A 12,617-nucleotide genomic window follows, 5' to 3' on the forward strand; every position below is an offset into this window, starting at 1 on the left:
GTGTTTGAAACAGATGCTAGTGACGATGATGTTCTTCCCATCTCTCGCCTTTGACTCTTGTTGCAACACATTAGCATGTAATGTAGCACCTGATTATTTGTGCACTTTCATTGCTAATCCTGTCTGGTATGAGAGTACGATTTTAACCAAAAAAATGGACACGGACGCCCCATTGTGCAGATGTTTCATTGATACGGTGTGTGTGATCTCTGGCCTTGCAGTGCAGAGACACAACAACACACAGATGGTTTCCTCTTTCCCCTCATCACTATGTTTAGATTGAAATTAGCTGCTACACTTCATCAATTATGCAGGAAGGCAGCCTCTGTCTCCTCATCTGCATGCTAATCCCTCTCCCTCTGAAACAGAGTGCCAGCCTATTTGCTGGGAGAAGTGATTTACTCAGCATGGTGGAGGAAATCATGACTCCACTTATCTTCCTACCGCATAATGCTTTTTTAAACGAAAGCAGACAGGCTGCGACTATGGCATAGATATAACAGTCAGATTTCAGATTTATTTTACTTTGACCCGTTCCACAAAGTAGTTTAGTTCTTGACTAGTTAAGCTGGAGTTATACCACTTATTATTGCAGGTACAATGAATATCTACAGCATTTGTCGTACCGACAATAACAAGACTTTTTTAAAATAATAAAATGGCCGACCAAAGAAGCACCCCTAACCCACACGACTCCTTTTACTTAAAAGTTTCTCCTTTTGAAGAATCTAACAATTAAATTGTTTTATTAGAGAAATTCAAGAAATTCAAACTATCAACCATTTTCTCCTGTTGTATGTTTTTGGGTTCTACAGCTCAGCACATATGTCGTTGATTGTTGCCATACTACGAATAATCATCAACCTGACTTTGCTTGGGATAATGGGGCCTCAATTTTGTGAAATGGTCTTTGATGCACATCTATAAGTAAAATTAAAACTGAATGACTGACGACAGCACAGTCTATCATGTCCCTGAGAAGATGGCCCCCGTCATCAGAGTGCCCTTAACACGGCCAGTTGAACTGATCCGGCCCTCGACGCATGTCTATATTCAATCCTTTTTCAGTACATTAAAACGGAGACATAAAGCTTCACCAGTGTCGGTGAATCTGAATCACTGTAGCCGCGCAGTCAGCGATGAAAGAGACAAAAGACCCTGCCATCCTTTCTGGTACAAATGGAAGCAGATATCATGTGGCATTTTTCTCTGCGGGTTATATATCCATCCCCAGTCTTGATAAAAAATGAGTTTGATCTGCTTTTTGAAAACTCGCTGCCAGTTGATTATGCATATTAAGCGCTGTGAAATTAGCCTCTTTTGTTTGGTACTTGCGTCGCTCTTTAACGTGTGAATTGGCTCGATTATACAACAAAAAAAATCTGGATAATCCCAACATCCCTCTCTGCCTGCCTCCAACTGTCCTCTCTCTCCCTCTGTCTCTCTTGCTGGATTTCCTCTGTTTTTCTGTCTTGCTGTGGGGGAAACAAAGGGAACAAAAGAATGAGAGGAGACAGTAAGCTTCTCATGCACTGTAGTGAGTGGTGGACTGGAGCTCTTAATGGAGCGCTGGGCAGACTGGGTGCACTGGTGGTGGTGTGAGAACTAGGCCAGAGGACTGTTGACTGAACCCCAGACTCCAGAGTCAGGACCAGATGAAATGGAGGATTAGAGGGAGAAAGAATGTAAAGGGAAAAGAAAATAGTCGATATATTACTGGGACATCAGGGAAGTATTTTTGAAGGGGAGGGGGAATATACAATGGTACACTTGTAAAGTCAGAATTAAAACAGGGATCAAGTGGAGGGTAAAGCACAGTTTGGTTTTTATTTTTGTACCCATAATGGGTCATCAGGTTGAAGATGACTCAACCCCTTTTTTTAAATTGAAGTCAAATTGGAAATTAAAAAAAAAATGCATATCAGCTTTTGCTTAGGTGATTTATCTTAGAAAAAGCAGTTTTTAATCATGACTTCTGAGATCTGATTGGCTGGTTGTTTCTCCAACTGGCAGACACATTAGACAAGGGCAAACAACATCAGGCTTTATGTGAATCACTGAGCAAATCTGAGCTGTGGCTTCAAATTCGATGGTCTGGAACCAGAAAAAAGCATAAAGTTATAGTGACACAGCATGAGGCCATTGAAGGCTTATAAAAAAAAACCCTCTGTAATAATAACATACGTCCTTTTATATGGTCATTCATTATTCGAAGAAGAATAATAGCTGTAATAACTACATATAAAATATGCTGCATTTCAGGCAGTTAATTTTACAAAAATAGACCTGAAATGTAGCTTCAGTTTCCTTTTGTTTTCTTTTTAATTGAGTTCAGTTCATATTTTAACTGTCTCAATCATTCTTAAAATAAACAATCTCCACCCATCTTAACAATCTAATAGCTTTAAATCATCTTATTTTATTTCTCCTTCCATCTGATAGCCCACTGCCCAACTAATTTCCCTGATGCCCCATCTCGCATTACCTCACTCACTGACCAAATTCATAAAAAAAAAAAACCCATCCGCCCAGATGTATTAATTCCAAATGATTTATGAGAATATAAACCAAGATAGAATTCTGTCTGTGTCCTTAGAGTCATCACTGTATGCCAGCCAACTTTTACTGATCACTTGATCATAAATACGGCTACATGTACAATCACAGCTACAATTGGAGGATGGAAAAATAGAGGTAATGGCTGGCATTTAAATCATACATCATGCCTTGACTTTAAAAAGAATAAAGATTTTGAGATCATGTGAGTTACTGTACAGTGTTGATTGAGAGGTTGGCAGTTCTCCAGTAATCCAAACATAACAAATGTAACATAACATTATCAATGTTTGTGTCATAGTTTTGTTCCTGTTTTCAGAATTGTTACAGTCATTAACAGTAGGAGTTCATAAAAAGATGGAAGTGCTGTGGAACTTAAATGTTTCAGATCCAGGGTAATGAATGTCACCTACACAGTCTGACTGTAGCTGTGTGCTGTATCTGCATGTCTCAGGCCTTCCTTTCTCCCATTGTCTCTGTAGCTTTCCAGTAGAGGCGAAATTCCAAGAAAAGAGACGAAAATTACAATATGTGGCAATCCCCGCTGAGAGCTGCTATAAGTACGTTAATGGAAGTAAAAACCAAGGATAGCCCGAACTCTACCAAGAATAGAGAGCAGCAGGGATGGAGCAGTTAGAGAAGGATCAAAGAAATAAAATTGAGCAATCAACAGAATGCTGCTCATATCAGGCTTTTTCAAGGAAGAAAGGAAGGAAGTAATGAAGGAGGGGAAAGAAGGAAGGAGGAGGAGTCTTTTGGGGTTAAGACAAAAGTTACAGCCAGACCAAAAATGAGAATGCTGCCGGAGCCTCCAACAGCTTGTGGGTGGATCCATCATCCTGTCAGGCCAAAAGCAATTTTCTGCTGGCCTTTTACATTTTAGATTCACCACAGAAACAGGGGCCATAAGCTGCACTTTGGGCTTCTTCATATCAGATATATGATGGCTGGTTGTCACTGATTTACACTGCCTGATGTGCTGTTGCAATTCTTCGTGGCGAATGAATGGGAGTTGGCAGCTTTAGGACACGCTCCATTCATAGCTGCTTTATTCTGACAGAGGCGGCCGTAAAGGAAAGAGGAAGGAAGGAAGGGAGGGAATAAAGGATCAAGTACCGCCGAAGCATTAAGGTGTAGAGTATAAAGGTGAAAAATTTCCCCCATTTGATCACATGAATGAAAAAACAGTGCTTGTGTAATGTTGCCTTGAGGCAATCGAATCATGGTTTTTCAAACTATTTGGGAAAGCAGGGAGGAAAGAAAGCTGGGATACATCTTTAGTTTACTCTGGGATATGTATCTGTGGTCTGTATAGGTGTGTGTGTGCATGCATATATGTGTGTGTGTGTGTGTATAAGAGGTAATCATGCATGCTGTTCTGAGTTTTTCTGTGACACAGGAAGTGGTGATTTAACAGCATACAATTCAAAAAGCCATCGCACACACTCACAGTCTCTCACATGCTGTGTATCTGCCCCTCGGCCACCGTGATATCTCAAGTCCTACCATCGTATGAGAGCAGCGCTTATGGTCACATGCTTGGAGGCAAACACACACACAGTCACAGACACATTTATGAAGCACAGAGCTCACAGACTGGTGTCGAGTCCCAGAGAATTCACACAGTAGATCTTTGAGTCTGGACAGACTCTGTCTTTGTAAGATAATTCAGTTTCCTCCATTTCTACTACAGACATCGTTAAGTAGCAAAGGATTACTGGAAAGTCCCAAATATATAAAAATTCTGCTTGATTTTTAAAAACACATTACCAGCATGATCATTCAATTTGTGAATTTTATTTGTCAGTTCTTTTTCTTCTCAAATCCAACTCAAGACTAATCTAACTACAGTGCAACACGTCGTCGTTATCATCACTTACTCTCTCACTACCCATCAGTCTGATGATCTTTAATCAACGGAGGTCAAGGTGTTTTCATGAAACATTTAAAGCAGTTGCTCCCAGCTTTTAACAAATCTTCTTGAAAAATCTCTAAAATGCTGGCAACTCACATCTGACTGAATTTAAACAACGATCTATCCTTTTAAGGTTCATTTTAACTGACTGAGATTACTTATTTTCATTCCATCGGTGAAAGGCCTTAATTCAAGAAGAAATTCATTTAAAGATCATCATATTTAAAGATCTGATTTATAGGCAATGATTACGTCCATGGAAAGATGCAAATGGTTGTGGTCACACATGGATTCTGTGCTTGTCCTTGTTGCTCGGTTAATCTGAATTTAGAGACATGAAGGAACAATGACCTGATAATCTAGGTCCTTAACATGAGTCTCTGTTGTCTTTTCCTCTATTTTTCAAAGGAGAAATTATGGTTTGAATACATCAAATGAAATCATCTGCGAGTGGGATTTATTGGTCTGATCCATGGAGGCTCCTCCTCACAGCTTCCAAGACTTAAAGGAAATGCTGCTATCGTCTCAGTCCAGATACCACAGCTCAGTTCCATTGATCCGGAGGAGTCCAGGCCTCCTAGGTCATGTTGGGGAGCGGCGCCTTCACAATTTGAGACGGTGGTTATAATGTTACGGCTGATTTGTAAATACATGTAATAATACACAGTATACTTATATTATGAGGCAAAACTACCTCAGTGCACCTTGAGAATGCACAAGGTGCACAGAGAATTATCAACTAAGGTGACAAATAAGTTTTGATAACAACTCCCTGTGGGCCCAGTTCTTTTTATGTTTTTCTACATCTGTAGACAAACTATGCTCTGGGCCATTACCACCACCAAGAGGAGTTGAGTGTGAATCAGAGAGTCTGACTGTGACCGGTGGAAACTATGGAACTTTTACACTTTTAGAATTAGGTTTCTTTGTTGAAGAATAGAAACTTAATTTTCCGGTTTCTCTTCAGCTCAGATAGATCAATGGTATCTGTTTATCTGTCAGCAGGATAACACAAAAAGCAGTGAAGCAATTTGCACCACACTTGGAGGAAAGATGAGTTACGGCAGGCCGAGGGACAAACCACATGAAATTTTGGTGCAGAGCCATATCATGTATTTAATTCATTATCTTCTATCTCTTATCCATTTCCGGGTCGCAGGGGGTGCTGGAGCCGTTTCAAGCTCACATTGGGCAAGGCTGGGTACCCCCTGGAAAGATCTCCAGTCCCTCGCAACACACAGAGACAGACAGAGACCAACAACCGCTCACACTAACACTCAGACCTACAGACAATTGAGAGTCACCAATTAACTCAAACATGATGTCTTTGGATGGTGGGAGGAAACCCACGCAGGCACGAGGAGAGCATACAAACTCGGCACAGAAAGGCCCCAGCCCAGGGAATCAAACCCAAGACCTTCCTGCTGTGAGGCATCAGGCTAACCACCCACCCAGATCATTTATGATCAATATAATTTTCTTTCTCTGAAGTTTTGTGTATGTCATTTGGCCTTAGGAAGCACTGCGTTCTTCAAGTGTCCCACACACACATATATACAAGCAATCATCACTTGGTCACTTGCCACCAGGCCTTTTATTAGATTGAAATGCCTAAAATATGCTGATGAGGCAGAGGGTGGGTAATGTGTGTATGGATGAGAGTGTGTGTGTGTGTGTGCGTGTGTGTGTGCGCAAGGAGGAGGGCGTCACTTCACGTTATCTCTTGTCCACACTACTTAAGCTCCGCGGGGCACTTCAAACAGCTTAGGAGGGGAGGGATCAGGGGGTGTGTGTGTGTGTGTGTGTCTGTGTGTGTGTGCGTTGGGAAGAGGAGGGTGGAGGGGTTAGCTTTTATATCAGACCAAATTAAGCCACATCAAACAGGCTAGATCAAAGACTATATAGCCCGTGCTGTCTGTGCCAGGCTGACATCACGACAGGCCCCACCCCTCAACACACACACATTTCCAAACTACTGTCCTCGCTCACCTTCACCTTTCACCGCTTCTTGTTTCTTCGGGTAGCGCTCTTCACCTTCGCTGTTTTGGGTTGTTTTTTTTTTTTTTTCTTTCTCCTGTAAGGATATTTACACCTGATATTGAAATGCCTCTTCCTGCACCATACTTACCGCAAACGCAGGCACACACACCCACACAATTTTCAAGCATTTAATGGGGTTATAGGTTAACATGGATCAAGTGTAATGTAATATGTGCTGAGGCTGGGGGTGTGTGATAAAGCAGTAATCTGAAAGAGGTGTGGGAGGATCCATCAGAGACAAAGCTTTAGTTATGAATTGTGTTTGCAGTCCCAACTGCTCCAGTCAAACCCTTTGAAGCTGCCTGATGCCCGCAGCCATTAAGTGTTCTTTATGTGTTTGTTTGTGGCTGCGTGTGTGTGTGTTTGTGTGTTTGGGTAGATGGATTAGATGTGTGCATAAGGAGGAGAGGAGGGGTGGCTGCTGTTTTGGTGGAGAGACTAGAGACACTGGGGTGAGGGTGTGTGTGTCTCTGTGTGTCTATAGATGCTTTTGTGTGAAGACAACTGGGAATATCATTGATGAGAGATAATGAGAAGGGTGAGAGAAACAAAGCTCCAGAGGTGCGGAGAGAGAACAAAGTGTATAAGCTACTGAATCGTCTGCATTAAGCTCTTCACTTTAGATTTATTTGCCACTTAAACGATCACTTCTGCTATTGTTATTTTCATTATTAGTCAATACTGAACCAGGAAGTCTTTTTTATTTAATTAAAGATTTTGCCACAGATGTGAAACTACACAGACATTGTCATCAAAACAGAGCTGAAGTCACAAAGGTAAATCTACTGGTTGTGTAGATTAGTGCCTTTTTTTTTGTTATATTTTGATCTGTATTACAATATATATTTGTCAGTAATGCTAATGATGATGATCAAACGCCCATAAGCTCAAGGTATTTCATTTCTGATAAAAATAATAAACAGAGAACCACAACAAACTGTCATATTTTAGGGGCTGCAGGAATGAAACATTCAATAAAAACATTTTAAAAAGAAAAAAGAATTTCTTTTTTTAAGTAGTTTATTTTTTGTTGGTTTTTTTTAATGGACTCTTTCTGGTCAAGTTTTACCCACTCTGTATACTGACCAAAGTATACTGGGGGTGGGGGGGGTAAAATCTTAGTAAGCAAATACATGTGTAACTTCAGCTGTTTTATCAACACAGTGGCAGGAAACATTATTAACTACTGAAGTGATAGAGGGTGTAAAGGGGCTAATTAAGAGGATAGTCTGAGAAAAGTGATGTGACCTTGAAAACTCATTAAAAGTGAGCTCAGAAGCATTAAAGCTGAGTGGCACGCATCTGCTAAGAGCAGCTACCCCGGAAGCTTGACTCCATGAAACTCAAAACTACATGCGGGTTTGGATTGCAGAAACATTCTTAGCTTTTTCCCCCCTGCATTTATTCACATTTGAAATATATCTGCCTCCCCCCCCGCAGCAGCAGCTGGAAAATATGTAGGGAAGTGTAGGCTCCCTCTTCGTAAATATATAACCATCGATGCTAACATGTTGTCGTTTGTGTGTTTCTAGTGCTCCTATCCTGTGTGGGAGGACTTCAGTGCCAAGGCCACCAAGCTGCATTCCCAGCTCCGGTAAGTTTCTTTGTGAAACAAATAAGTGAACAGTCAAAAGTGTAAAACTGCTTTTGAGCAGTTTTTAACTCTGACTGTTAAAGTGCTAATTGCTGGCTTTTAAAGCTAGATCTTAAAAAGGGCTTTTCAAAATGAAAAATGTCGTTTCTCGTGGACTAACCTGTAACAGAGGGGCACAACAGCTGGATGAGGCCAGATTTACTCCTCTCAAATGTATTGACCAAAAACATACCCCATGGAAACCTCCACGCATGTGCAGAGCAGACAGCAGCCATTAACCCATATCTGTTCATTTAGAACCACTGTCCTGGCTGCTGTGGCTTTCCTGGATGCCTTTCAGAAGGTGGCAGACATGGCTACCAACACCAGAGGTAGGATAAAACCTAAGTGTGTATCTGTGTATATATGTGTGTGTGTGTGTGTGTGTGTGTGTGTGTGATAAATAAGGAGCCAGCTCAGAAAACTAAGACAAGAAAGACTCAGCTCTGCATACTCTCCATGTTGTTTGGCGCTTCTGAAGTGCCTGCCACATGAGAGTGCTGTTAAAAATCTTATATTTCGAGATTTTATTGACTAGTCTGCTGATGTCTCCTCTGACTAACGAATGTGTTTCCAGCCATGTGGAGGTATGTTTTGTCCCAGACCTCAAAGCAGTTATACTGAACGCAAAAACCGACGAAATTTCTGGAGACTGCCGAGCAATTTCTGCAGCAGAGTATATTGTTAGATTTAACAGTGCATAAGTAAGTTCTGCATTTTCTTTTTTGGGGGTGGATGTTTGTTTGTTACTCATATGTATATATAATAACATTATGTGTGTATGAGGCAGCACAGCGGCATAGTGGTTAGCACTGTTGCCGCACAACAAGAAGAGTTTGCATGTTCTCCTGTACTTGCGTATGAACTCAAGATTGTCTGTAGGTCTGAGTGTGAGTGGTTGTTGGTCTCTGTCTGTCTCTGTGTGTTGGCCCTGTGATGGACTGGCGACCTGTCCAGGGAGACCCCGCCCTCGCCTAGTGTGAGCTGGGATTGCCTCGAGCACCCTCTGTGACCCGAAAATGAATCAGGGGTACCAAATGAATGGATGATGAATGTGTGTATGTGGAATCTGGTTTCCAACGAGTACTTCCCTTCCTGAACCCTGAGAATATCCATATTTAATCTGCTCTGACATTGTACCACTGTGATTTTTGCCTGTATGATGCCCACATGTTGCCCAGGTTGCCCGTAAATGTCTAAATATATTCCAGAACCATTTCAGATTGCTCTTTATTTATGACTGAAAAATCACAAAGTGCTGTTTTTCCTGAGATGCGTTCAGCCAAGAGAACCGGCTGAACTTTACTGAATTATAATGAATGGATTCTTTAAAGTGTTTTTTAGCTTTAACACACTTGATATTCAATGCGTAGGCTTAAAGCTGGGCTCTGGTTTTAATAGAGTGTGGGCTGAGAGCTGAGAAGGTCAGACAAACGCTCATCGGCCACTGAAGGCCATCTGAATAGTATGGTACCACTGAGGGAAGCTGGGAACACAACTATTGCAACTTATTAGGTGCAGCTGCCAGACACAGTATGTGATGGTGATGTGTGTGTGTGTGTGTGTGTGTGTGTGTGTGTGTGTGTGTGTGTGTGTTTGTGTGTGTGTTTGTGGCCCCAGGTGGGCTCCTATAGAGGATAGAGATTGCTTTTATTGGCCAGACAGGAAATCACCGAGCTCTGTCAGCTCATTACCCAAGCCCAAACCACTGCCACACATGCAGGGAGGCAAAAATATCACAAATGATGTTGGCACAAAGACGCACACTGTGCATCAGAGGCTCTTTGTACTTTCTATACTGATGAGTCATTCCTGTTAGAGTCCATTTGTCAAAATGCTGCACATGTGCTGCTCTTTCAGTGTGTGATGTTCCCTAATAGATTTGTTAAATAGATGGAGGCGGGAGACGTCACCAATAATGATGCTCTGTGTCTTTCTCTCCCATTCACTGTATCAGTGTGTCACTTATTTCAGCGCGTGCATGTCTGTGAATCAAGCCCAAACTGTACTGATGATCCTATGCTCTGCTCTTGTACCGACATTCCCATTTAAGAGCCTGTAACGGTTCTCTCCATTCTGCTGTCCAAGTCTCATGTTAAGTCAAATCTATGTTTTCATCAGCTGGTGGTAATGAAAAGAACCATCTCTCTGGCAGAGCAGGCGGCACTGTCACCTCAAAGCCGGGAGCTTCTGGGTTCAAACCTGCCGGTCGACTGGAGTCTTTCGGTTTGACACACGGGTTTAGATAAATGATGTGATAACTGGCAAGCTGTCTTCGCAGATAGTAAAAATAAAGTATGTATCTTGATTGTTCCATAAAACCAGCTGGGAGTGACCGCCTACGACCCTAAAAGATAAGCAATGTAGCCAATAAATCATTCAATGCGTGAATGAATGAACAGCTCTGGGAATTATTATTCAATATTTGGAATATATCCAGAGTTCATTGTGGGAAGATTTCACAGTACAAAATCACATCATCATCATTAATGGCAAGGATATTTTGTTTGGCTGTCAAGTCTCTGTACTGTTTTTTCACAAACTTATTTCCACTCAATATGCGCCATTTACAGAGGAAGTCAACCTTCAGGTCTCATTAGTCAGTCCCTTTCAGTCCTGGTAGTGGTCCATCGCATCAACCCAGGTTGAAAGATCTCATAGATTCCCTTGAGATTTGGCACACACATAAGCGCTCCAACTCCGGTTATTTGTCCTCAGTGTTTCTCCTTAACCCCCCCCCCCCCCCAGGGGTCACATGAGGATGTGGACGAGAAGAATGAAATTGTATTTTCAGGAAAAGTTAGGGAACACGAACAGCGGGAAGTCTCAGTGGAGTGCAAAGATAAATGCAGGGAATAATAGACATTAAATCCTCGGCAGCAGCGTCTTGTGTTCTCGTGACACACTCGCTGAACAAAGCTGCTTCCTGCATCACACTCTGTGTAAGGTAACCGGTGGGAAATAGTCCAGCAGAAGTGGGACTCGTGGCTTCGTCCTGCTTGGATCTCAGCCAGGCCTAGTTTACTGCAGGGCTCCTAATGTTAAGGTACCAGATTTATATGGGTCTTTTTAAGACTTATAAAGTTACAGAGGGCAGCGTGGAGGGTGAGAGAAAGAGCTTTTTTTTTTTTTTTTTTGTACTGGCAAGTGCCTGTGCATGGGAGAGAGAGAGCGCAAAACATTTATCAAGTAGGTGAAATCCAGCAGGAGGAAATGTGGAAGTGTTTGTGAATTCCCTGGTGAGGGGTGAATTAGAGTGCACTTTTAGATGTGCTCTCCACTCTCCTTACACAGCCAAAAACTTCTGTTTTGTTCATGCAACTTGACTGTGTGTGTCTGCGTTTTGCACTTTCTAGCAACTCCTCTTCATCCTTCCTTTATTAGTGAGGGACACACACAACATGCCTGTATGCACACACAGGCATTATTTGAGGAAATGTATTACTTATACAAACAGCCTATGCTTGATTCTAGGCTTTTTAAATCTAAGTTGTTCTTTTGTCTGTTTTGCTTTGGCTGAAAACTGATATTATTTTATATTAAATTATATGGTATTTCTGCTTAAAAGTGCATGAAGATAATTTGGTCCAAAGTCAGTTGCTTTATTAGCATTGCTGGCCTTGTGATGGAGGGTTAGACCACAGGCTCTGTTTTATCTCTGCTCGCATCATCTTATTTATATTAACTGGAAACAGGCTCGTTCACAATGAAAACAGAAGCAGTTTAGTTTAGGTTTTTTTTTTTTTTTGAGCACCATTTGGAGTGAGACGCTTTAGTTACGGTTTCTTTTCTCCAATTTATGAACCAGCCCAGTGCCTTGTTTGATAGACAACATGACCCACCTGTGCAACCAAAAACAAGAACCACAGGTGTAACGCAGAGGCCTTAAAACATGTCTGCACAACGTATTAAGGTCCTGGGTTTGAAACCTGCCAGCTGCTGCCTTTTGTATGGCTAACTGACTACTTTAATATCCTACCACTCTGCAGCCTCAGATGAAGACATTTGGTTTTTGTACTTGCTAGGCTCTAGTAAACCCAAATAATTCAGAGAAACCGAAACCAAAAATGCAAACCAAATAAAAGCCTGGGACTCAGTACAGGACATTGTCAGCACAGTTATGGACTGGCAACCCATCCAGTCATGTCTTCTGTGCTCATCTTTAGCTCTCGCCTCTGAAAACACTATAAATATAATGAATGGACCAAAGTTATATTAAATTTTATTTTCAAGGAAGCCATTGTCACCTTTTCAAGGACATTTGTCTTCACCCATGTCAATTTTTTTTTTATCAGTCTGTAGGAGAAAAACCAATTTGCATAAACCTCAATGAGGTTGTGCACAACTGGCAGTAGAAAATCTTGATACATATCTCTGGTATTGGCATGTACAAGTTTTCGCAGTTTAGTGGAGGAAAAAGTTTGGCCATGGCAGAGCTATGTGCTCTACTGATAGCCAGTCCATATAAAACAG

At 41.6% G+C, this 12,617-nt stretch overlaps 1 protein-coding gene across 3 annotated transcripts in view; it reads left to right on the forward strand.

Annotated features, from left to right (window-relative positions):
• Positions 1-12,617, forward strand: part of mtss1lb (MTSS I-BAR domain containing 2b) — a 69,849-nt gene that overhangs the window by 11,392 nt on the left and 45,840 nt on the right. For all 3 annotated transcript variants that reach the window (XM_029499145.1, XM_029499147.1, XM_029499146.1), the window contains exons 2-3: positions 8,044-8,105; positions 8,403-8,476. In XM_029499145.1, coding sequence (XP_029355005.1) covers positions 8,044-8,105; positions 8,403-8,476 — 136 coding nt within the window. The remainder of the gene's footprint in view (positions 1-8,043; positions 8,106-8,402; positions 8,477-12,617) is intronic.

Source organism: Echeneis naucrates, chromosome 3 (genome assembly GCF_900963305.1).
Source record: "Echeneis naucrates chromosome 3, fEcheNa1.1, whole genome shotgun sequence".
In the NCBI taxonomy this organism is placed as follows: domain Eukaryota; kingdom Metazoa; phylum Chordata; class Actinopteri; order Carangiformes; family Echeneidae; genus Echeneis; species Echeneis naucrates.